Consider the following 27,062-nt stretch of genomic DNA (forward strand, 5'->3'; position numbering starts at 1 on the left):
TTAAAAAAATTGCCTTCCCTTGAGGGGGACATAGTATTTTCTGGAACAGCCCTTAAGCCTTTTATGGCGATTTTTTTTTATTTCATTTAAATTTACATGGCATTGTATGCCATGAAGTATTGAACTTTTCATGCTTGCAATAAAATAAATAGTAATTTAAGTGACTATACGATGCTTTTTTGAGTTGGAAGACATGCTCTTAAATAATCCATAAAATATTTTTAGTTATCAAAATATTTGATGACATTTTGTTACTTTAGATGAATAAAAAATAAACAATAAATGTCTGGCGCTATTTTTATTCATGATTTGTTTTACAAACAAACATATAAAATAACATAAATATTTCAAATATTTACAAGTACAATCAAACAATTTATAACATTTATGATTATAATTACAATGCATTTTGAGACATGCTGCCTGTATTTACAATATTTTTTAAAAGAAGTGGAATCACATTTAAAGAAAATGCAAAAATTCTAGAAATGCTTTTTAAATCATAGCATTTCCTTTTCTGATTACTGAAAACAAAAATAAATGTGTATTAAAATTAATAACGCAGAAAATCATGATACACACTATAAATTACACAGAACAACTAAACAATGACAAAACATCAACTGGTGATCATTTAAATGTAAGATATAAATATGTATGATGTAAAAATAATATTTTTTGAATATCATTTACATGGATTAATTAAAATGTGGAAATGAGTCCTTTATAAGAAAAAAAACCAAAAAGATGATGCCTCCTGCAATGGGCTTGGATAAAGTTTTTCCCCCTTTCAAATTACATTAAACTGAAGTTTTGCAAAGTTTAATAACAAAAGATAAAAGATAAAAATGTTAATAATACAAAAATGTACATGACAAGTGCAAAAGTCGGTTAACAATTAATCTTAGTAAATGTGGGACCAGTGTTAAATTAGTTTACTTCAAAATTATATTAATCACACAATAAAAATCATTATTATAAATGCATTTTTACTTCATTATGGAATTTCAAGAGATAAGCTTCTGGACTTTTCTTTCCAGGGTATGAGAATGACTAATTTCAACAATCAAAATTCTGATATATGCACAACCTTACTATAAGAACTAACACCTTGCATTATATAAAAGCTCTAGCTTGAAAACTGTAGGACGAGTTAGCCAAACTTTGTACCCAATGTGGGATGGACATACAGAAGAATAGAACGGAAAAAATAAACAGGGGTAGATCAATATTTCCCCAACTTGAGGGGCGTATTAAGTAATAAATTAGAGATTGAGACAATAAAGCTTTAATGATTGGTATCAATTACAATATATTTAAAATGAAAACTAGGAATGTCCCTAAGTGAGTCAGTGAGACAACTGCCTACAGCCTACAGTTTAAGTTAATCCAAAAAGTAGAAAAGTCTCTTAATTTCAACATTCTGAAAAAACATACTTAAGTTTTCTGCATGTCTGCACTGTCATTTTAAAATAGGCCTGGTAAAAACCAACACTTACAGATTGCCTACTAAGTCATGCTAAGCAGATAAATCACATTTGCATTAGACACCATCTCTTACATAGATTATAATAAGACAGATGAAGATGTGTCATTCTAAAAACTTAAAATTCTTGTTCTCAAAGTAAATTATCAATAGGAAGGAAATTATTTATTACAGAACTGAACCATACATGTATTGCAAACAAATTAGTTTGTTTGAAAATTAGACCTATTGTCAAAACATACTTTCATATTGATTTATGGATTGACAGTTACTTTTACTCATTTTAACTGATATATCACAGATAGCTATAAGATAAATCACATGACAGGTTATACATTAGTCACATGACAGGCTATACATTAGTCACATGATATTTGGCCATTTGTAGATTATGTATAACACGATCAGCATCTAACTGTCTGAAATAAGCGTCATCGTCGTCTCTTACTAACTGACTTTGTAAATCTTTTATTTCTTTTTCCATTTTCTTCCTTAATTCTTTCTTCATCCCTTCAAGCACCTATAAAACGGAATTTAATAAATATACAAAAAATATCATAATGTTTCTGCAGGCTGATTATGAATTCAATCATTCTAAGTTCATTTTTTGTGAGTGGCATATTCATTTTATTCATGCATTTATTTATTATGATTTACTCAGACATAACTTTTCATTCAAAGACACCATTTTTTGGGGTATTTTATGAAGAAAATTAAATATTTATCTTATGTTTTAGCATATTATAACTTTGCAGATTTCATTGAACAAAATCTATGATTCACATTTTATTTCATTTGATTTGTTTTATTGTCCCATAAAAGAATATATATGGTTTCCGGGGTGGGGATCTTGACCGTTTACAAGTTCTCAAAACAGGATGGGGTGGAGTTGCACCCAGGGACTCCCTCTATATTTCATTAGATTTGTTTTATGATCCTGTGATCATTACTGAAAACCGCGTGTGTCTATCACTCACTGTTTTCAAGTAATAGTCATTTGAAAATTAAAAAAAAAATAAATCCATAGGGTTCTATAGTAAATCCCTCCCTTCTCTTGGCCCCTAAAAATACCCCTAAATCGACCTCAAGAAGAAAAATAATAAGAACTGAGCAAAACAATAAGTCTCCAAACTTTGTTTGGGAGACTTTATAGCAAGTAGTATAATTACGAATTTTGTTATAGTCTGATACCGATTATGTAATAGGTCGAATTTATTATAGTCAGAGTTTGATATGGGCCGAGATGAGATACCGGGATACTTTCGATACACTCAGGCTTTTACGTCTTTAATAGACATTGTAAAAATAGTTGTAAGCGTCGAAAAATGTTCATTCATGAAATATTTTAAACACCGTATTTATTTTCTCGTCAACCGGAGGACGGGAGGAAACCCTTGAAACTGGGTTTGTAGTACTCCCGTTGATATGGATCTCACGCATGTCTGGGGAATACCGATAAAAGCATAACGTAGAAACTGCTGTCTCAAGTAGATGTGTATTGATTTTACTTTCCACGCAGCGCAGATCCGCGAAGTAGTGTTTGTGATAGCCATTTTCAAAATGAAGATGAATTATTTGAATTATCGATGAACATTCAGTACATTTTAATTCAACCTGTAAGCTAATCAAAATAGAAGTAACTCAAAATTTCAAAAGCATCTTCCTAGAATAAGTTGTCAAACACCAGTACTACATTATCTAGGAGTTGAAAACACATCCTAAAGTAAGATAGTCTCACTTCCGGCTTGAGGCCGATGCCTTAGGAAATTTTTTGCTATAGCAAACTTTCCAAAAACTATAACTATAATATAATTTTTTCATAGAATAACCTATATCCTTTTGAAATGTTTTCTTATTTTGATGTAAAATCGTGAAAATTGATCTTGACCTTCATTTAGTCACAGGGAACAACATATATAAATTTGAAAAAAATTTGTCAAAGCGTTTTCATGTTAATGAATGGACACTGTTTGGCAGCCGCCCGCCCGCCATACATCCCCAAATCAATAACAGATTTTTCCTTCGAAAATCCAGTTAAAAATCAAAGATGGATTGCTTGGTGTTTGCTTTATGATGTAGCAGCTTAAAAAGGCTATATCACTGTGAGAGCTATTTTAAATATTTGAACCCCCCCCCCCCCCCCCCCAAAAAAAATAAAAAAAATAAGTCCAAAGTTTGAGTATACACAAAATTCTCATCATTAAATGTAAACCAACCTTTTGTTGAGCTTTATCTCTAACCATTATCTCCTTTCTTTCACTAGTTATATTTTCTGCTAACATATCAAACTGGTCACGGTAGCTGATTTAATGTTAAGGATCAATACAACTTTAACATCTGATAATCATGATTTATTTTTATCCCTAAGACCTAACTTTTAAGTTAAAAGTTATTATGTAGTATTTACCCTGATATTTACATTCTTTGTGTACTTTTTATTTAATATGAAATATTTAGTTAAATAACATAATAATTTCACTGAAATAAATCAAACTTTAAAAAAATTATTCAACAGCAAATATCTAAACATTTGAATCAATTCCCTTAGAATTTCCAGCATTCTTTATCTATTTAAGGATTAAATCAATATTATGGCATTATTTCTGCAATAAAAAGATGTTTTTTATAGACAAGATTTGTGTTTGAGTAGGTTCTTTCTTGACTGTCTAATGTATCAAACAGCATAGGTTTTATCTCCCTTTGCTAAATGGTACAATCTACAAGAATATTCAAAACACTAATAAAAATAAACCAATCAATTGTTTTGGGCAACTTACATTATTTGTGGACAGTCTTAAAAAAAAAACAATCGAGCGTTTTGGTTCACTATTGTTGTTGGAATACTGTTTCATTGATGTTTATACAGCTTATATATTTGAGTATTTACAAACAATCTATCAATCAATCAATTTCATGGAGAAAGTAATTACACACTCCAACAGTTTAGCTGTAGGTGACTTATACCCACATCTTCTATTCCCAATCATGAACATAACAATACTACAATAAATTGGCCCACCAAGAAAGGGTTTCTTGGGGCAACCATGATCTTACTGATTCCTTTTATTTTGTACAAGGATACTAATTTTCCAGTGATTCAACTTCATTTCTTTGTTTTGTTGCTTGTTTTTCTCTCTGTTCCTTAGCATACTTCCTCAAATCTTTAATTCTGTCTTTTTGTATTTCCAATCCATCTTTAAATAACTTTCTGAAAATCTGTAAACATATTCATTTTCGTAAAAAAAACAAGGTTATAACATTTTTGTCAAATACATAAATCTCAAGAATTATGAAAATAAAAGACAGTAGCAATAGATATATATTTCATAAATGATTGTTTTGAGAAAGATGCATGAAGAATAGTCCTTATTGCTATAATGCAAAAACAAACCCAACATCAACAGAACTTAAATTTTAACCTTTTTTTCAACACTTTGTTCAAGATAACAGGAAGGCCTCTATTTATTCCCAAACATTTTAGATGTTTTTGCTAGATTGCTGTCTCAATGATAACTACAAACCTATCTTTTTATTTTTATATGCAATGCTTTAATAGTCAAAAATATATATTCCAAAAATAACTTACATTTGTGCGGATAATTTGGTTATTTAAACTTAACAGATCAATACACATGATTCTTTCCCTTCATACTAGGGATTTGACTAAAAAAATAAAACAATCCTTAAATAACCAACCATTTCTTCTCTTGTTCTTCTCTTCATCATTTTAGACCTCATTCTAACTTGATAATCATCATAATACTTTCGAGATCTGGCTGACTGCATTCTTTGTTCATGGAAACCATTCCTTGTAGCTACTGTTTGTTTCTGTCTCTCTTGTATTTCTTTCTACAAACATTCAAATGAGGAACTACATACTTGAACATGAATGTTTACTTCTACAATGTTTTATAAATACTAAGAACAAAAACATTCAAATTCGACAAATAAGTAGTTATTATATGTAGCACATATGAAGTTATCCTTTTTTCTTCACGATACTTACTTAACTTAACCCAAGTTTTTCAATTTTCCAATACACAAGATTCTTAGAGCAACATTAATGAGCAGTGAATTTCGTTTTTTTTTTAATTTTTGGAGGTAAAATTGTTTGTAATAAACATTTAGAAAATCAGCAGTGTAAAATTCCAAATTTATGGTACAATAAAACTATTGTATTTATATGAAAAGCACTATGCAATAAATAGTTGAATTATGATAAAATTATTTAAAACCATATAATTTACTTCTCTGACTACTCTCAGTTAAATCTGTACTTACCATCCTTTGGCTATGTTCAATTTCTTTCTTCATAATATTAACCATTATTTCTTGTCTTCTTTGAGCTTCCTCTAACTGTAAATATGCAATTACACTCATGAAAAGGCAAATATATTGGACAGGTTGTTTGATTAATTTAATGATATATGATTGAAAAGAAGGTAAAGTTGGTCTTTTATTGAAATTGTATGCAATTTCATAATAAGCATATGCATTCAAAATTAAGATGCTTTATTTCGTAAGGGTCTAGAGATATGGATCTAAACATACTCACGGATACTGAAAATACGGCTATATAATTTCAGAATTATTAGATCACTTGTTTTCTATTAACTGAAAAATTCAATTTTTTACTATAATAATTATTTGATATGAATAGACCTGTTCTACTGGTACTTACATCTGTTTTTGCTTTACTTTTCTTCCTTCTCATTTCCTGGTTTGCTCTGGTAACCTGTTCTATCTGATGAATACCCTTTCTCCAAAGTTCGTGCCAGGTATGCATTGATAAGTGTAAATGTGGAAATTCTGTTAACAACATAGGTAAAATATCTTCATCGTCTTTAATGTGCACTGTGTGAAGATAAATGAGCTGTTTTAAAATATATATCTAATCATAGGGCGCTTTGTCTGAAGTATGCAGCAGTTCAACATAATACAGTTTTTTCCTGGTCTGTGGCCTTTGATAAAAGTGATTTGAGGGTTCAGAGGGAGAGCTTACAATAACGATACAACTATGCAGACACTAAAGGTCACTTCAGGCAAACTGTAATGTTCTTTTGGAGTAGGGGTATACAAACTTCCATCTTTTACATAGAGGAGTACAGAGAAGATGGAAAAGATTCATTGATTGAATGATTGCTGCCTAACAGCACATAATACAGTGGAAAAGACATAGCATTTACACATATAAAAGAAATATTGCAACAATGTCCATGATGTACAATATTGAAATATCAATTGTCGTTTTACAAATTTACATGTAAATATTTAGTGATTAATTAACAACAAAATTTCAATGATTACAAAACAAAGAAGGTTACTAATAGTTTAGCTTATAAAGTAATTGAATGATTTTTTTTTATCTTACTGACAAAATATGTTATCCTATTATTAACAAGTTTTATAAACCTCCAATGAAATAAATTTACAGTAATTTTAATAAAATGCTCCGCTAAGCGCAGCCTGATACGACCGCAGTGGTCGAACCCTGAACAGTTGGGGAAAATTTGTGATATAATATATGTTTCTGACACAAAATAAATGTGGTCAAAGATCTTACAAATCTAATGCGCAATACTGTGCAATTGAAGATTTCTTCTTGAAACTTTTCAAAAATTTGAAATTGAAAATTTTGAATAAAAAATATGAACCCTTTTAAAATAAAATTGGAAACCCCCCTTTCCCCCCAAAACTTTTTGAATCCCCCCTTTTAGCATTAATCATCAAACTCAATTGCAGTCTTTTCTTTGTTGTATGGAACCTTGGAGTACAATTTTAGAGAGATCCATACACTTAATCACAAGTTACTGTCTGGAAACTAGAAAAATGCTTTTTTTTTTACCATAAAAGCCCATTTAAATACATCATAAAAGTATTAAAATAGAAAATGACATCATAGTCATGGCTAAAATTAAAAAACCTTCATCGGCAACTTTTAATAGTAATATCTAAAAATAAAATTCCTTCATCAGCATTTAAAAGTAACTTCTAAAAATAAATTGACAGCTAGGACTTTGCAACCATAAAAACCCATTTAAATTCATCATAAAAGTATTAAAATAGAAAATGACATCATAATCATGCCTAAAATTAAAACACTTTCATCAGCAACATTAAATAGTAATATCTAAAAATAAAATTCCTTCACATACATAATCATGGCTAAAATTAAATAATTTTTAAAATAGAAAATGACATCATAATCATGCCTAAAATTAAAAAGCCTCCATCAGTAACATTAAATAGTAATATCTAAAAATAAAATTCCTTCACATACATAATCATGGCTATAATTAAATTACCTTTATTAAACATTTTAAAATAGTAACTTCTAAAAATAAATTGACAGCTAATCACCTAAAGACAATACAATTCTTTATAAATAATTAACAAGCAGTGTAAGGGAGGTAATTTGACAATATGTGTTTGAATTACCTCCCTTACACTGCTTTAAAATTATGTTTAGTACTTAAGTAATTGTCCATTAACCTGGAAACCCTTGTTTTTTCCCCTTTTTTGCCCCTAATTCCTAAACAGTTTGAGCCATAACCCCCCAAAGCAAATTCTTACCAACCCTTTGTGATATGGTAACTTGTGGTATAATTTCAGAGAGATCCATACACCATTTCACAAGTTATTGTCTGGAAACTAAAAAAATGCTTATTTGGGTCCCTAATTCCGGAACTGGTAGGACCATAACCCCAAAAATCAATCCCAACCTTCCTTTTGTGGTCATAAACCTTATGGTAAAATTTAATAGAAATCCATACACTTAAACAAAAGTTATTGTCCAGAAACCAATGTGTCTTCGGACGACGACGACGTGATACCAATATACGACCGCAAAATTTTTGCGGTCGTATACAAAAAGAAATGGTTGTTCTAAGAAGAGTATGTGTGTATAAGTAGCTGAGGGAAGTAGGATGCCATTTGGTATTAATCTAAGAAGGTGCAAATGGGTTTAAATGGCCTTTCAATCTTTTAATAAACTATTAAAACAGAGATATGTCTTGCCTGTGTAACCTTATCACTAACTTAAATTGTTGATGCAGCTAATGCCAGAAACAGCATGCCTAAGTCTTTCAGGCAAGACAAAAACTACATGGTTGCATTTCTTTTGTGTAAAAGGCTGATGGTATTACCCAGTTGTACTTACTTTGTGTTTTGCCAGAAGGCATTACCCAGGTGTACTTACTTTGTATTTTGCCAGGAGGTATAAGACCAGGTGATGTTTTCTTCTTTGCTTTAGAGCTGACCATATGTTTACTTGCTGCAGGTTTCTTACTTGCTCCTACAAAGGAGTAAATACTGGTTATATACAAATAGAATTAAAAAAAAAATTAATACCAATTCTTCCCATAAGCTTTCATCTCAAAATAAATTGTATTTTACAAAATTCAGACAAAATCTACTAACAAGAAAAAAAAGAATACATCAGATACAAACCTGCACTAATTTAAAAGTCAATAAAACTTTGGTAAAAGTCAAAGTAATGGCTTCAGAAAAGTCACAGATGGACATTAGTAAACCAACACTTCATAATTTCCACCAAATGGAGAATTTTTATACAGTCGAACCTCGTTGTGTTGAAGTCGAAGGGACCAGACCAAAGTATTCGACTTAAACAAGGTTTGACTCATCCGAAGTCGAGTGTGTCGTCATAAATTTGGAATGCATGAAATACGGTATGAGATTAGTGTAAACTAGATACTTTGAACAGTGTGCCTTTTTTTCGATATGACGCTTTATGATTGTGTATTCAATCTCCATATTTTTTTATCCTTCATAATAATTAAACACACAAGTAGAGATACAAATAATGCACAAATAAAGTCAACAGTCTAAACAAATATTTACAAAGGTCAGTCACTATAAATTATGAAATCACTCGCGGAACGAACAAGTTCTGAATGGTCTCTAGTGAGGTCATTTACTTTGCATTAAATTATAATAAATTTAACATTATTGTCTTAATTGTTTTATTTATTGTAATTAATGAGTTTTAATTGAAACTATTCATTTAATCTCGGCTTGGGTCATTTAATTCGTTTCTTTCTTATGGCAGGTGAAATATGTTCAACACACTAACGTTTTGCTTGAACGATCAACAAAGGTGTTAATTACCGGTCACCATAAACATGTCATTTTAACTGTTATACAAACAAGTATGTTTACTCAGTTTTAATCTCTTTTCAAAATGATTAGGTTACATAAGAAATACATCCATTTTGAATTTTCATCATTAGTTTGTATCTTTTGAAATTGCTTACTTTCGAACTTCTAGACATTGAGGTCAATTTACATTAATTTTACATCGACGAGACTATAAAATTACTCGACTTAACCAAGTATTTGAATCAACCGAGGTTGACTCATCAGAGGTAATTATGCATTGAGCAAACGGAAATTTTACCGGGACCAAGAAATTACTTCGACTCATCCGAGTTTTCGACACAACGGAGTTCAACACAACAAGGTTCGACTGTACTCTGTTTCTTTTTTTTTTCAATAATATAAAGAATAAAAATGTTGATTTGTGAAGATGTTAAATAAATTTGTGGATGATAATTCCTCCATAACAAAATATAACCTTTACTACTTGCCTGCAGTTTTGGTCTTCGGTGCTAACTTCTTCTGAGGAGATATTAGGACTTTTTTCTTATATTCATTTTCCTATAGACAAAACAAAACAACACTATTAAAATGAGACAATACTAATACCCTGTAAAATCTTCATCAAATTTCTTAATGTATATTGATAAATGTTTCTTTCAGGACATTTAATGGAATTATAAGTTTCATTGTATAAAAGGAATATTTGGTTTGGAGACATGAGACAACATCATTGTGAAAAAAATTAAAAATTAAAAATTTAACAAAACAACCCTGCTATTTTGTATCTTGACATCGTTTTAAAACCTTACAACAATTATTCTGTAAGTAATAAAAGTTACAGCTCAATCATTGTATTTTTTTAATTTTGTTATTCTAAGTACATTTAAAAGTACCGTATTCTTGAGTAGGAAAATTATATTTCACAAGATGAACGGGCTATAGAAATAAATATCAAATCACAGTTTAAATCACCTTAGCTTGGAAACCATGCAAAATTTATTAGTCTTTTTAAAGCTCAGCTTTTAACAAAATCTCATATCATGTAACATTGTATGTGTTTGACCTGGCGTAATATCTTTGATGTTCAGATTTTTGATTGACATCATAATGTTTGACCCAAAGATGATATTCTAATAACACCAGTAATCTAATTTTCTTTTCATTGATACTGCTCGGCACAATATGAAACTAATTCAGCTAGTTCAGTGTGCTCTTTTGCCAAACAACTTCATACTGTGACTTGCAGCAGTTTTACAATATCAATATGCAGAATGGGGAGAACTAGTACCACCCTTTAAACAACTAACCTGTACTGCATACAGACTTTTTTCCAATTCAATTCCTATCAATAAAGATTCTTTCAGAGAAATAATTTATCTAAACTTTGGAAAAATAGTAAAAAAATACTATTTCCAAATTATTGATACATATTGGCTTAGATATTGGATAATGATGTTGCTATTATCTACTTGAAACTATTCATCTGACAATCCTTATGCAATTCATGGACAAATACAAGCATGTTAATGGAAAATAATTACTGTTTGTTTTGCAGCTTTTCTGTCCATATCTAACCCTTCATCTGCTTCTAAAGCCATTTCATCTAAATCTTCTTTGTATATTTTCTGTAAAAACTGAAAGTGGAATAAAAAAATATATTATTTAGAAATTAACAAACCACACTAATTTTTCCTTTGTTTCAATTTGAGTTGTATGTTTGCATTACAAAAGGTATGACACATTAATTTTCTAAACTAAGTTACTTGTGATAAAGTTAACTTTAAAAATGTATCTGCACACATAATGCATATTTCCATCATCAAATAAAGAATATTTTGGAACAACTTTTGAGATTCACTATATGTGTTCTTTATACAAAATTTCTGCATAAGATAATATAAATTTCTTACATCCATTTTCTTTTTACTCGTTTCTCTTTCTTTCTTCAGTAATTTCTGTGCATCAACTACATTATAGGTTCCTTTGGATTTACCAACAAGTTTCTCAGACCTAACTCTGTGTTGATCTGATCTGGACTTGTATCTTGGAGGAAGCCTTTCATCCTCACTCAACACGTCATCAATTATTTCATGAAACCTATACGGACAGACATTAAATTTTGTTTATTTCAAAGAAAAACATACTAAAAGGTAAAATAAGAAATATTGTGTAAATTCTGACCATGCTTAAAATTAAAATCATTGATCTATTTTCTTTTGATACTTCAACCTAAAAATAACCCAAAAGAACTAATAGTTAATACCTGCTTAATTATTTTTGGAAGGTCTTGAGAAATAAAATGTTATATCTTCTGAATTTGTCAAAGCAGTTACTCATGGTTAAAGGATATATATATTCTATCTTCAGAGTGAAGAAACAGGACCATATTCAACATAGCTACAATAATATTTTCAGTATTACCAAATATTACAGATAAACTATCCCTTACATACAATATAACAAGAAGCTTTCAGTGTAGAACCTTCATTGATTAAAATAGAAATGAACCAAGTTTTAAAGACAGGGGAAACCAGTTATTTCAATGTGGGTCACTGTGACTTACTTCTTCTTTAAACGATCATCATATGACAAATTTTCCCTATCACTCCCATAGTCCAGATAACTTCCATAATCTTTACGTGTCTTCTGTGGTTTGTATGCTGTCTTTGAATGTTCTGTATATGATGAGGAGTCATCCCAGGATGATTTTATTGGACGTCCTGATCTAAATTGAGGACATATGTGTATAATTTTATGGTGGAAAATAAATGACAAAAACAAAAATATAATTTTGTTTTTAAATATATACAACAGGAAAGTTCAATCTTAATAAAAGGAACTTAAGCAAGTTCATGTACTTTATGCCCAGTCAAACAATCAAATATTTAAACCTTAAATTTGAAAATAGCTGTTTTGTCTATATGATAAATGAAAAATCTATCAATACAACAAAAACTGAATATTTGAATAGATTTTTTTTAAATACCAATCCCAACCCCATAATCAAGTACATATGCAGCACTCACCTCCAATTTGGGGCTGTGAAACTAGGACTAGAATCTGATCTGTCTACCATAAAAGACACTTTCCTTTTTCCTCTGTCAGGTGACTAAAATGGAACAAATATTAACTAATTCAATAACTTATGTAATTGGTAAATTCAATAGATATTAACATGTAGTTGTATGTTTATTTTCTTTTACCATATGTAAATTTTTAAGTTATTGTAATCATTTAATTTCTGTCTTTTTATGACAAAATAAGATACTTCATTTTTTATGTAGCAATATAAGACACTTATTCAGTTAATCAATATGTAACATGTATTGCAATGCCATGTGTATATGTCTTGTGTTTCGTTGAGGAGAAATACTAGTGTCAATCGTCTTTAAAATAAAAAGGCATCTAATGAAATAATAAATATCCAAAAAGACAACGTTTAAACCCGCTGCAATTGTTTGCACCTGTCCTAAGTCAGGAATCTGATGTTCAGTAGTTGTCGTTTGTTGATGTGGTTCATAAGTGTTTCTCGTTTTTTATATAGATTAGACTGTTGGTTTTCCAGTTTGAATGGTTTTACACTAGTAATTTTTGGAGCCCTTTATAGCTTGCTGTTCGGTGTGAGCCAAGGCTCCATGTTGAAGACCATACTTTGACCTATAATGGTTTACTTTTATAAATTTTGACTTGGATGGAGGGTTGTCTCATTGGCACTCATACCACATCTTCTTATATCTACGTACATCAGGATCAGAAACAATTTCTTGTTCAGTCATTCGCACTGGACTTCTTGGCTTTTTTGTTGGACTTATTCCCTTTGGTATATCTGACAATAAAGGATTTCTTCTTGTGGATACTGGCTCTATTTCTGGTGAGGCTAATCTGGCTCTGAAATAATAAAAGAATTTTATTAAAGTTTGCTCAAAAACTTTTGACTTGTACTTCACCAATATATTCTTACCTATTACATGAGCATACCGGTACTATATACTTATTGAAAAACTTTATTCACTGGGATCAAATTCTTAATAGACCATAAATTAAACAATGATTTTCAGTCAGATCTTAAACACATTGTTCCTGTGTAAATTGGTAAGCATAATTCAAAATCACATTCTTCTTTTTCCTTAAAATTTTTTAAATGAGAGTGCAGGGCTTAACAACTGATGGCAAATATTACAAATGCATGTTCAAAACAAAAATGTTTCAAATTTATATAAATATACCCATCTTGTATAAGTCTGACATGCTGCATCAATTTTTTATGAAAAAACTCCCAGAATAAGTCATTTTGGATTTACCCTATCCAGAATAATTCATGACTCTTAAGTGAACAAATCACTATTTTTACACCTAAATACTGGTGCCTGGCAGAGTAGAAGACAATTAAGCACAAGTCTTTGGTTTGATCAATTTGGGGATCAAATACTTTACCGCCTGCATTCAAGGTGAGCATAATCTACCAAGTCGGATTTAAAGTTAGAAAAGAAATACTTCAAAATAAATTGAATAATCACTTCATTTGTTTTTTTTTTTACTCAGGAGTCATTTTATTTGATACTAATTCATCTACAAATAAAAACTTTAAAATAATAATTTCAGATGAAAGGAAGAATGATGCAACAGAAAATAATAACACATTTTCCCTGCCAAACCCGAAAAAAACCAATAACCCATGAAAACAAATTCAGATTCTTGGCTTAAGTCATTAAACTTACCTCTGAGCCAATTGTTTAGCCTGATTATAATCATTATCTAAGCTTTGTAATATAGACCTAGCTCTAGACGGACTAGCATCAACTGCAGCTCTGGCTAAGGCAGCAGTTTCTTCTACCATAGAGTCTAAAGTTTTATAAGTATCAACTCTGTAATACAAACATACATCCATAAATTCGTATTCAAATTCATGCAATAATATTTCTAAACTAAAACATGCAAATTTGCCAGAGTATCCAAAAGCAAGTCACATATTACATAAAATTTATCATGAAATTTTACTAGAAAATAAAACTCAAGGCAATCAATATTTCTTTATGGCTACTTTGAAAGTCTTATACATGAAGCAGAAGATCTCAAACAAATATGAGGAAATCATTCCCACTTTCAAACTTACTATTTTATCAAATTTATCTATAAAGATGTAGGAGGGAGGTAGATACTTTTAGATGATACAAAGTCTTTAAAACAAATATAATCAATGTTAAATATGTATACAAGAATTTTACCAAAAATCTTCCTCTCCTACCCTGAAATTCAATATATATATATGTATTTCACTAGATATATGAAGCATAAGGTTGTATTATAATGACTTGAATACCTAGATCTTCGTCTGAATAAATCATCCTTTTCTTCTGAAGCTGTCTGTGGCACGGTAGTCTGATCTGAAAACAATGAATTTGAACTTGTATTTTGTGTTAAGTAAAACAATTAAAAATTATAAGCAGGTCATAAGTCATACGAAATCAATCTAACTGTAATTATTTCAAACTTTCTAGTTAAGTATTTAACTGTAAGTGCCTTAAATATGTGAAAAACTGTAAAGACATTTTTTTATGAATATATAAATTCTTCGCAATAAATACAGAACATGATATTTAAATGAGTTTAAATATAACGGTAACATTTTTTTTTATCAACAAATGCGTACAAAACATTGACTTATCAAACATGCTAGTATTTAGTATGGTAAGACTTTGTTAGGTGGCACTTATTTCTCTAAACATCTAGCTAACAATAAAATTCTTCTTGGGACCTCTAAATATGCTTCTAATTTCCACGTGCTCCACACATGTTTCTGGTATAACCTTTTGACCAATTGTTATTGATTTATAACAAATTCTAACTATAACCTCTAAACTTTATAAAAATACAAAAATCTTTTCATTCAGCTTTCGATCACAAAAAGTTGTATTTCCTTCTCAATAATTTTATAGATATTATTGAACAGATTTAAACCAACAAATAATAATACATGTCAGACTTACAATATCTATTAACAGCAGGTTCAGGTAGATGTTCCTCTCTTTTGTTGAGTCCTAATTCTCTTCTGTGTCGAGCTATATCTTCTTCCTAAATAAATCAATAAAAATGTAGTGCATTTGTCATCACAATATGTTGGATTTCTTTCCTTTCAATAGTCTGTAATTTGTTGATATTACCACTCATCTGTGTTCTTCATCGCACCAGTTGTATAGTGAATTAAATCTAGCAAAGAATATGTTTTCAAACTGGTGCTATTGCTGTGTTCAAATTAACAATAAGTTGAGAGCTTTTGGTCTGTGTTGAAGCCCTCACTGTGACTTTTAGAGCAATAAAAGCAATAAACCACCATGAAACTAAATCCATTTTGATTTAGTCAGACTTCAAAAACAGTTTATGGGTAAAGAAATCCATTACTCAATGAGTAACTCACAAACTGTATTATATCCAAGAAGATCAAGAGCACCCTTTTTCAAAGTCACTATAACAAACTCAAATTCCAATCATGGTGGTGATCAGTAAAAGTGATAAATTTAGATAAATTTTGGCCAGATACATAAGCCAATTTTTTTTACCTTGAGTTTAACAATACAATTGAAACTTCATCATTTAATTTATGAGCAACATTATGGTCACTTTTGGTCTCACACTCGAACAGTTTGACTGAGCGAGTTTGTATTGTTCATAGTTAATCAGCAAATTTTGGCCAATAACATACTGAGAAAAATTGGTTAAAAGTACAACAATGTTCTCAAAATAACCACCTTTCAATGGTATTCTTAATCAAGGTGTAAGAAATAGTTTTTAGAAAATTTTACTATGACTTACCACTGATGTTACTCTTGTTGCCATTCTTCTCTCAATATTCTCACCCTCCCTTATCAGTTCATTTGTTGAATCGTTACCTAAATTAAATAAATATTATTGTTACAAGAATTTTAGTCATAGTTTTTACACATGATTTATAGTACTTCAAATTAATTTTTTCTAATTAAGTTAACAACTTAGATGCACTTTTAGTATATTTAGTATTCACAGTTGCTTTTTCATGCTTTTCTTGTTTGTTTCTATGTATGTTCTTTGTCTTTTGATCAGGGTTGTATGTTTTATTAATCCTTTCTTCAAAATAACTGTTCAAAACAATGTATATTAATGTCTAACTACTTTTAATCATGGATTTCAGCTTTCATGGTTTATAGGATAATCATTGATTCATTGATTTTTAACATTTTAATTCTTTGTTCTTGTTAGCCACAAAAATCAACAAAAAGCTTTATTCCATACTGATAGATTTTTAGTATTTTAGTATATGAATTGGATTTTGAATAAAACAGTATATTTATCAGAGGAAAAAGTTTATTCACAGCACAAAACGTTGCGGGCTTTTACGTGTATGATTATGGTTAGATTGTTTGAAGTACAATTGGTTTTGGTAAATATGTGTCATTAACTACATTTGCTCTCTCGAAATACAGAATAAAACAATTACTGTCTTTTGTTTCAGTAAATATGTGGTTTAATTGACTTTTGAATAAAACTGATATTCACTCAGGCCAACATAAAACCACATCAAATTTACCTCATCAAAAGGAGTAATTGTATATAAATATTCTATAAATCATATAAAATGTGTCATTCAAAGAAGTAGACATGATAAGGTCCCAAATATGACCCGTACTCATAGACAAAATTTCAAATTTAGATTTTATGGCCATTTTAACAATGTATGCAATTAAAACAAATTAATAGTAAGTTAGTCTATTTTAGAAAATTCTTGTATCAGCAGTGGGAAATCTAGTGAAAAAGAACAAAAGAAAATTACCTCATCTTATGATAGAGTCGAGAAAATCAATAATAAAACAATGCCGGTGACGACACTGATCAAAAGTTATTTCTAAATAACAATTGTACATTTTAAAGAAATAATTTGTTAAACTGTGTTATGAAAAATAAACATGCAAATACACTATGTACAGTATTTATCGAGATAATTGCATTAGAAGCTTGTGAAACTGAAATCTAAAAAATGCCAAACTTTGCTGCATATTGATAAATAAAATTGGGAAAAATCATGTACATACCAAATCTAAAGATCTTTCGGGTCACAAATTTTTGGAGTGTACCGCAAAGTCCTTAGCATATTACAATTTCCCAAAATATATTTATTTTTCACATTCTAAGTTTTCGAGTACACCGGTCCGCTCTTGCCACATTACAATTCAATAAAGAAATATTGTCTTTTCATGAATATAACAATGTAAAAGTCTGTCTGCGCAGGTTAAACAATTAAAGATAAATATTCTTATAAAGTAAGCATCTTTTTACTATTTTTTACACAATTTTAAGAAAAGGTCTTCTCGATCTATTCACATTCAATGTTTACATCGGGATAAGGTCCCTTTGAATTTGCTTAGTAACTTAATTTCAAAAGTGCTAATCTTTGCTGCATATCTATCGATTCCTTTGGAATTTTTTGCCTGACTTTCTCTGATCTAACTGTATATATATACGGATAATTAGCATGTTCCAGAGAGGTATACAGCCAGTTAAAAAAATGAATTGAAGTTGGTACTCCAGGAATTTATTATTTATACCAGAACATTTTTCCGTGAATTTATAATTGATAGCGTCTTTACTAAAATGGGACAAACATTCAAAAGATCTAGTTTTCAGTGTTTACATGGGAGGTAATATTTTGTGACTAGATTTCCCACTGTCAGTATTCTATTTATGTCATAACAATTTGCATTAATTTCAATTTATCTACCAAATTCAATTTAAACATGCCTATTTTCCATTGATTTTTATGACTGGAAACATGCTTCAACAAAATAAAATTCTTGATCATTATGCTTGTTATAACAATTAAACTATTTGACTTGATTATTTAATTTCTAAAGTTTTTATGCACAACTAATAATTGTGGTATTCAATAGGGAATGACTCCAAAGAGCCCATGCATTTATTTCTGAACCAGCCTTAATATCAATTTACTTGACTTTATCATGGCAGAAAATGAGGCCTTACCTCTAGATATACTTGTAATAGTATTTTACTTAATTATGGCAGAAAATGAGGCCTTACCTCTAGATATACTTGTAATAGTATCTATCAGTCCTGTAGGACTCTCATGTCCTAATGCTATTAAATCATCTGTTTCACTCCCAGACTTCGCAGATCTTCTACTCACATCAGGCCTAAACATAGTATGAATCAAATTTAATGTAGGCAGAGTTAAAAATAAAAGATATAATACTTTTAGGGTTGTCAACGAGTACTCGAGTACTGGAGTATCGCTCGGTAGTACCGAGTATCGAATACCAAAATGATACTCGACTAATCGTTTTTTTTGTTTTGTTAAAATGTTGTTGCCTTCTTAAAAATTTTTTTTTATTAAGAGCGCCTCCCGGAAAATTAAATATCAATCAAAATAATAATACGCTTCGAATGTTTGCGTTTAATTGTCATTTAAAATTCCCTAATGCGCTATGAACAAGAGAACCTTTCTAAGGCCTGTACTTTTAGCTAATCGTGTCCTAGTCATTCTACCAAGGTGACCTCTGTACCGCCAGAGCAAATATTTTCATCAGCAGGGCTGTTAGTTACGTAAACAAGGTGGAAAAATTGAATTGTCCCAGAAAAAGTTGACAAGATAATATTTCTAAATAAGAACAAACTCGTTGCACCATGTGTCGACCCTCAGAGAATGGTTAAAGTCCTATTCATCACCCTTTTGTTGATCATAAATGTGTTTCTTTACGATTCCCAAATACTGTAACAGTTGTTTTAGTAATCAATTTTCTAAAGATATTTATTAATTAACTGATTAGATTATTGCTTGTTTACATAATTAGTACATGTAGTAAATGAGCTATTAATTATGGTATAAAATTCCTGGGACTATTATCTAGTCCAAGGTATTAATGTTGAGTGTTTTACGTCCGTAAGACAACTCCCCACAACCGTAAATTGGGTTTAATTTTGTGTTTCCATTTTGTATATGTTTTTCCGAGCGAGTACTCTAGTATCGCTCGGTAAATTCAACGAGTACTCGATTAGTAAATCTTCACCAAGTTGACATCCCTAAATACTTTTATTATTATAATTCCTTATTTTCTTTGTCTACAAGCACATTTTGTAAAAGTTTTTATGCTGGTTTGGCTTTTCAAACCTTATACACATGGCCATAATATATTAGCTTTAAAGTTGAACACATACGAAGACTCCTACAGAATAACCATACCGTGTCTAAAAATATAAACAAATTTGTACTAGTCTTAGAAACAGATAAACTATCCAAGTGTGAGCCGAGAACAAATCAAAATTTATGTTTTGAGACAACGTATGGTTGTACTATCAAAACTGTTCCAAATGAAATATTTTGGCAAAAATCAACAATTATGAATTTGATGCAGAAGGCATAAAAATGTTGTGAACCTGTATGCTTCCATGCCACAAATAAAACTCCATGAGAACACATTATCAATGTTGCCAACAAGGCTTTATACAGTAAGTGAGGCTTTCTTATGTGTACAGTAACTGTACACATCTATCAAAAGATAAATTTTGTGTGCTTCTAGAACCTTATCTATTTATGGCAGCTGCTTTTTTTTCTATTGGTCAGGTTGCCCTTTTTCCAATATGATTTTGATTACACCTTTAACTTCTTACTTTTTTTATGCTATAAATTGTATTTAGTCTTTAAATTTTATGAATGATTGATGGTTAGTGTCAAACACCACTTTCAGCATGCTTTGTCATATCTTTGAGGCCATCTTTTATTGGTGGAGGAAGCCAGAGTGTCTGAAGCTTTCTGACGTATGACAGGAAATTTGCAATCCTAGTCAATTAAGATCAGAGTCTAATACACCTGCCACATACAGGGATCAAACTTGCAACCTCAGTGTCAAAAGGATAGTGATACTGTAGATGAACTACTTAAAACACTCGGCCACAGAGACCCCTAATATTTTATGTATAACTGTATATTACAGTTAACTTACTCTTCATCCCAATAAACTGAAGATTTTTTAATATCTCTCCTCTCAGGACTACTGGTAATGGTGTCTGATGTACGATTTAGTTCTTTCTCCAGAATTTTGTCTATCATATCTCTCTGCAAAGCATCTGGATCATCATCTAAACCTTCACCTGAAAAAAATATGTAGAAAACAAATACAATATACATTGTGTCTATCAACAACTATCTTTAAAACTATGATACTATTATAGAATGTAGGAGATAAGTTGTCGAGATGGGTAGATATTATGTAACTTGTTTATACATATATATGCAAATTACAATGTACATGTACACATCTTCCTACAGGGTGTTTTTTTCTACATATATCCAGTTTTTTACACAGATACATATGATGCAAAACAAATTAACTAACAATTACTAATTGATTCATCACTAGTTAAAAAGACCTTTTAGCATTTAGGAAATATGCTCAACCCCATTTTTAAGTATATAGATAAAAATTCTACAATTGCTCTATCTTCAGAATTTCTGGGAATTTAAGAGTCTATCTACTTCCCACTTAACAACGTTTATGAGGGTGTATGTATCTTAATGCATTGTTGCCATACAATTCAATTAAAACAAGAAAAAACTTATACATGCATTGAAGATATACAAAGAGACATCTTTTAAGAGAAAACATACCTTCTTCATTATCTGTTGATAAATCACTTTCAATTTTGTTAAAAATATATTCAAGTAGTCCAGATAAGATTTCTAAGAGATTAAGGACAGATTCTCTATTGGAGTTGACGACATCTCTTCCATTTATATGCAATAGGGATGTATGCAAGACATCTGCAGCCAAGGTGTCGATAACTGTCTGGACATTGTGAATTTCATCCTCTGTGGTAACAGAAGTCCTTATAATACCTAGAGAAAAGGACAAAAATAAATGAAATCTTTAAAAAAGAGCAACTTTAGTGATGTATTAACAAATTAATGCAGAAATATATTGTGGATTCATAATTATTCCTGGATTTTCATGGAAAGTGGTAAACTATGAATTAACTTTTTCAAATAAATACAAATCTTTAGTTACTTTGATAAAGCAAATGACAAAACCACAAAATTAGGTACCCCAAATAGCAAAAGTTTGAAATGTACACATCTATATACATATTTCACTCTACAAATGTATTTCATTACTGTTGTCCTCATACCACAGAATTGCTGAAGGAGACAGATGCCCCTTCTTGAAGTTAAAAGAAAGCAAAATGATGAAAAGGAAACTATCTTCTTTGCTCTTTCGCTTGGTACATGTAGTATGAACCTTGGCATTTCATCAGTTTATTTTTTAAGTAACCAGTGGTCAAAATTACTTAGAAAATATAGCATACCAAAAATCAATTTAACAAAGTCAGGGTCTTATTTTGTCATCAACATATCTTAATGCATGAATTAATATTGGAAAAGTTTAAGTTTTAGGCTTTCAAGCTGACCTTAATTAAACAAGAGTGCTAACGCTGAAATGTCTCGCCTTCTTTACTAACCATTGATGTTATGTTGAATATCCTAAATGAAAGCTTTACTACAACTATTACATAAACTTAACATGATCCAAGAAAATGAAGTCAAGGTCATATAAACCAAACGAGAAATACATGTACACCTTACAATCATTCAATACACTAAATATAGTTGACCTATTGCTTATAGTTTCTAAGAAACAGACTTAACCGTGAAAACTAAACATTGACCAATGAATTGTGAAAATGAGGTCAAGGTCAGATGAACCATGCCAGGCAGACATGAACAGCTTACAATCCTTCCATACAACAAATATAGCTGACCTATTGCTTATAGTTTAAGAAAAACAGACTGAAACACATAAACTTAACACTGAGCAATGAACCGTGAAAATGAGGTCAAGGTCAAATAAAACCTGCGAGACTGACATGTACATCATAGAATATTTCCATACACCAAATATAGTTGACTTATTGCATATAGTACATGTAGTATAAGAAAAAAGACCAAAACTCAAAAAACTTAACTTTGACCACTGAACCATGAAAATGAGGTCAAAGTCAGATGACACCTGCCAGTTGGACATGTACACCTTACAATCATTCCATACACCAAATATAGAAGACCTATTGCATAAAGTATAAGAAAAACGGACCAAAACACAAAAACTAAACTATAACCACTGAACCATGAAAATGAGGTCAAGGTCAGATGACACCTGCCAGCTAGACATGTACACCTTACAATCATTCCATACACCAAATATAGTAGACCTATTGCATACAGTATAAGAAAAACAGACCAAAACACAAAAACTTAACTATAACCACTGAACCATGAAAATGAGGTCAAGGTCAGATGACACCTGCCAGTTGGACATGTACACCTTACAGTCCTTCCATACCCCGAATATACTAGACCTATTGCTTATAGTATCTGAGATATGGACTTGACCACCAAAACTTAACCTTGTTCACTGATCCATGAAATGAGGTCGAGGTCAAGTAAAAACTGTATGACAGGCATGAGGACCTTGCAAGGTACGCACATACCAAATATAGTTATCCTATTACTTATAATAAGAGAGAATTTAACATTACAAAAAATCTTAACTTTTTTTCAAGTAGTCACTGAACCATGAAAATAAGGTCAAGGACATTGGACATGTGACTGACGGAAACTTCGTAACATGAGGCATCCATATACAAAGTATGAAGCATCCAGGTCTTCCACCTACTAAAATATAAAGCTTTTAAGAAGTAAAAAAGTAGCCGCCGCAGGATCACTATCCCTATGTCGAGCTTTCTGCGACAAAAGTCGCAGACTCGACAAAAAATCTTAATGCAGGTTGAAATATCTGTCAATTTTCCAAAAGCACAAAATGTGTGTCTGGTCAAATAAACTTAACAAATGCTGACAATAAAATGTATATGTCTAGCTACAATATATTTCTTTGGCTTCAGTTGCTGTGATTATACATGCTGTTGTGATTAAAAAAAGTTTCAGAATTTCCACAGTGGACTTTTTCCACAAGGTCTTTTAGGATCATGTAAATGTGATGCTATATTGCTTGAATGTTATTTGAAAAGATTTTTTTATAGTTTATGTGTTAATATGGATGTGATGCTATAATTTCTACAACAAAATGGTATTGTATGTTATGATAAAATCAAATGGAATTTGTGGGTTTTAATGCTCCATTTTGTTGTATTATGTAAAGTTTAATTTAAAAGTAATTACTTGACAATCATTTTTAACTTCACATTTTAAGTTTTCATTTCCTCACCATTTAGCTTCTCTCCACATAATCCTTCAAACAAGGTGACATAAACTTGAGAATTGATATCTTCAACACAACCAATAGGACTGCCTGCATTCAGTTGTTCTAGTAATGTATTGGCCTGGCTTACAATACCTGTGAATAAATTTATAACTGAAACTCAATACATTTTCAGTTTTTCACTGCATCCAAGAATTGTGATTGTAGTTAGAAGTCCAACAACATGCTTGTTTATTAAGGTTTAACAGGGGTTCAAATTAGTTGAAGTCCAAGGTCTGTGTCGTTCCATTTTAGAGTTTGGATCTCCCCACTGGTAGTTAGCAACACCTGGCAGACTTTCAGTTTTTGCTTATATTAATTGTTTCTTCAAAAAATTTTGTATTAAACATGTTAAAAAATTTAAATCTAGTTTCAAAATATTCTTGAAATATGTAATTTGATAAAGGAAAGTTATTTTGGTTGCTTAAACTTCTTGACAATTCATTTTATGTTTTGTTGCTTGACCTAAGGCAATCGACATAAAACATACCAAAAAGATAATTTCATAACATTACAATGCAATGAGACAATTTTGTTTTTGGGGCTCTCAGGGTGACTTCTTTACAAAAGGAAACTCAAAGTTAGGGGTCCAAGGAAGTAAGACAGATAAACCAAAGACGAAAAATTTGACAGGAAACCTGAAGGTAATTTTTTGTAGATATATTGTCAATGGTTGGATTTTTAAGAAAATGTCTGGCCTAAAAAAAAATGCCATAGTTTGAGAATGATTTTCCAAGTTTGTTTTATAATATTATAGTAACAGGTTTTTCATTAAAAATGTGATTTTTCAAAGATACATTTTTGTAATTTTATAAGTAACACATAACAAGTGAAAACTGACAATGTACTACTCTAAATATTAACTACACATGTACTTAGGAACCAATATACCTGTTCAAGGCTATGTTAAATGCACACACAATGCATTATATTTAGACATTTACAGCGTACTATTGAAATGATTTTAAAACAAGAATGTGTCCATAGTACACGGATGCCACACTCGCACTATCATTTTCTATGTTCAGTGGACTGTGAAATTGGGGTCAAAACTCTAATTTGGCATTAGAATTAGAAAGATCATATCATAGGGAACATGTGTACTAAGTTTCAAGTTAATTGGACTTCAACTTCATCAAAAACTACCTTGACTAAAAAACTTTAACACCTTAAGTGGGACAGACGGACGAACAGACCGAAAAACATAATGCCCCTCTTCTATCGTAGGTGGGGCATAAAAACTCTCCTTCCTTTAAGCATATATATCAGGCCAGTTTTGGAGTATAATTGAAGACTGATTAGTTTTAAAACTTACGTCTATCTTCACTGGAAAGTTCTGCTGGTTTTGGTCCCATAATTAATTCAAGTCCACAATTTTAAAAAACTGAAATGAATATATTGTACATGTTATAGGTTATATATATATGGAATCCACGGTACAATTTTTTATTTTTAAGTTACACTTCTTTTGAGCTATAGATACAATTTCTGCTCTTAAATACAGCTGCTTACTTTAACTTTTTATAAATCTACCATTTGTAAACCTTTTGAAACATATGAAAAACTATCATACTGGTGGCTGTTGTTTGCTTGTTCTACAAGTGGATCATGTTTTGTTGTTAGCATTAAGTTAACAAAATGAATAGACTTACTGGTAGAACCAAAATTCCAGACTTAAGGGTATGTGTAAATTTGCACAGACTGTAGATTATAATTAAGGTTCCTTCATGACAAAGCTCTAAGACTTGTAGTACAGATACTTGTTTTACGCGATGGAAAAGGCCCTCTCTCTTTCTTTCCACAATGTAACCACCTCATCAGTTTTCTCGAAATCTTTTTTTGCCTGGTGGTCCTTGAATAAAACATGAAGGTCCTCACTATCATTTCTATTGCAAATTACCAAAATTGTGTTGGTCCTTCCCAAAAATGTGGTGGTCAAATCCCTAGGACCACCACTTATCGAGAACTCTGCCTCATACTACACATCTCTGCTTTAAAACAATATTTTCAAGTCATTTCCTTATCAAATTTCATGTTTAATACTAAATTTTATTTGAGGAAATTTTTTCTTTCCAATTGTATACATGTACACTGTATTTACTTTAAGGGTACCCTTTACCTGCATATACACCAATCTCTTTGTTTTTTATGTATACATGAGTTACACCAGTTGACCTGAGGTCATTCAGCGTTAACAATGTCATCGGACAATCGGTTTTTACTGAGACGTAATAACATAAACATTATGACATAGGAAAATTAACTGAAAGTGCACAAATTAGACCATCTTATACACCAGATTTATCAATAGAACTTTATTTGCTCATTGAAACAAGTGATTGTGACCTCACCTGTAGATTTGAACATGAGAATATATGATAGTTCTTGAGCTTACTACAAAGTATGCAATCGTTCCGTTTTTTCTGTATTCTTATAGAATAAATTCACACCATATACAACTTGGTTTACAAGAAATGATCGTGTTCATGCACGTTTACGGAGGTCGGCGGCTTTCTAAAACAAGCTGTAAAACAAATTAATGCACGCATTAGAAAGCTCAAATTTACATTAGAATATGCTAACTGTTGTTTAAACTAAAAAAGTTTTCGTGTATTTACTGTTTCTTGTCATCAGGATAAAAACTGTAAAACTGTTTTTAAAATTTGTTGTCTTGTTCGGCCATGACATAAATAAAACGCACCGCCACCTATTAGCCAAAAAGGGAGATAATTCTATCAAAACTTTCTAGTATGTGTAAAACTGTTCCGAACTCATCCCGAAAAATGCCTAAATATTAATAAAAATATACCAATATGTTGTCATTTAGTAACACAATTGCCAGCAGTAAAATTAATGTCAAATTTTATGTAATTAGATAGTAGGACACGTTCTAGAAGACGATAGGAGGGCAGAAATATTTTTTTTTTCAGTCTGTATTTGAAATGCACTTCGACTTCTTATGAATGTATAAAGTAATTTACTATAATAATTCTAAATATACAATGATTTTTTTTATAATAACTCTGATTTTTAATGTAATTTATTATAATAATTCTGAATATATAATGTAATTTATTATAATAATTCTGAATATATAATGTAATTTATTATAATAATTCTGAATATATAATGTAATTTATTATAATAATTCTGAATATATAATG

At 30.5% G+C, this 27,062-nt stretch overlaps 1 protein-coding gene across 3 annotated transcripts; it reads right to left on the minus strand.

The window, feature by feature from the left end:
• Nucleotides 1-285: 285 nt before the first annotated feature.
• LOC127721665 (centrosomal protein of 95 kDa-like) lies at nucleotides 286-26,606 on the minus strand. Of its 3 annotated transcripts, none has more exons than XM_052228455.1 (23): nucleotides 26,517-26,606; nucleotides 25,214-25,282; nucleotides 23,866-23,994; nucleotides 21,255-21,482; nucleotides 20,590-20,737; nucleotides 18,671-18,783; nucleotides 16,415-16,491; nucleotides 15,592-15,676; nucleotides 14,925-14,988; nucleotides 14,323-14,469; nucleotides 13,348-13,492; nucleotides 12,631-12,713; nucleotides 12,168-12,329; nucleotides 11,515-11,701; nucleotides 11,146-11,238; nucleotides 10,093-10,162; nucleotides 8,685-8,780; nucleotides 6,168-6,340; nucleotides 5,768-5,842; nucleotides 5,183-5,335; nucleotides 4,569-4,702; nucleotides 3,703-3,787; nucleotides 286-2,006 (listed from the first exon to the last, which is right to left on the minus strand). In XM_052228455.1, exons 2-23 carry the CDS (start codon nucleotides 25,251-25,253, stop codon nucleotides 1,839-1,841), a joined length of 2,655 nt encoding a protein of 884 aa, XP_052084415.1. In that variant the 5' UTR covers nucleotides 25,254-25,282; nucleotides 26,517-26,606; the 3' UTR covers nucleotides 286-1,838. The 3 variants fall into 3 exon arrangements, with proteins under 3 accessions (XP_052084415.1, XP_052084425.1, XP_052084432.1); XM_052228465.1 differs by having other exon boundaries at nucleotides 26,482-26,606; XM_052228472.1 differs by lacking the exon at nucleotides 26,517-26,606 and adding an exon at nucleotides 26,250-26,416.
• Nucleotides 26,607-27,062: the final 456 nt, after the last annotated feature.

The sequence above is a fragment of the Mytilus californianus genome, unplaced genomic scaffold (genome assembly GCF_021869535.1).
Source record: "Mytilus californianus isolate M0D057914Y unplaced genomic scaffold, xbMytCali1.0.p SCAF_1, whole genome shotgun sequence".
NCBI classification, from domain to species: Eukaryota; Metazoa; Mollusca; class Bivalvia; order Mytilida; family Mytilidae; genus Mytilus; species Mytilus californianus.

Excerpts from the sequence above, each read along its gene's own strand:
- LOC127721665 (XM_052228455.1), bottom strand. The coding sequence starts at position 25,253 with ATGGGACCAAAACCAGCAGAACTTTCCAGTGAAGATAGAC. Across the intron at positions 14,470-14,924 it reads TTATTCAGACGAAGATCTAG|AGTTGATACTTATAAAACTT; the intron begins GTATTCAAGTCA and ends TTTGTATTACAG. Across the intron at positions 12,330-12,630 it reads TTCACAGCCCCAAATTGGAG|ATCAGGACGTCCAATAAAAT; the intron begins GTGAGTGCTGCA and ends TCCTCAATTTAG.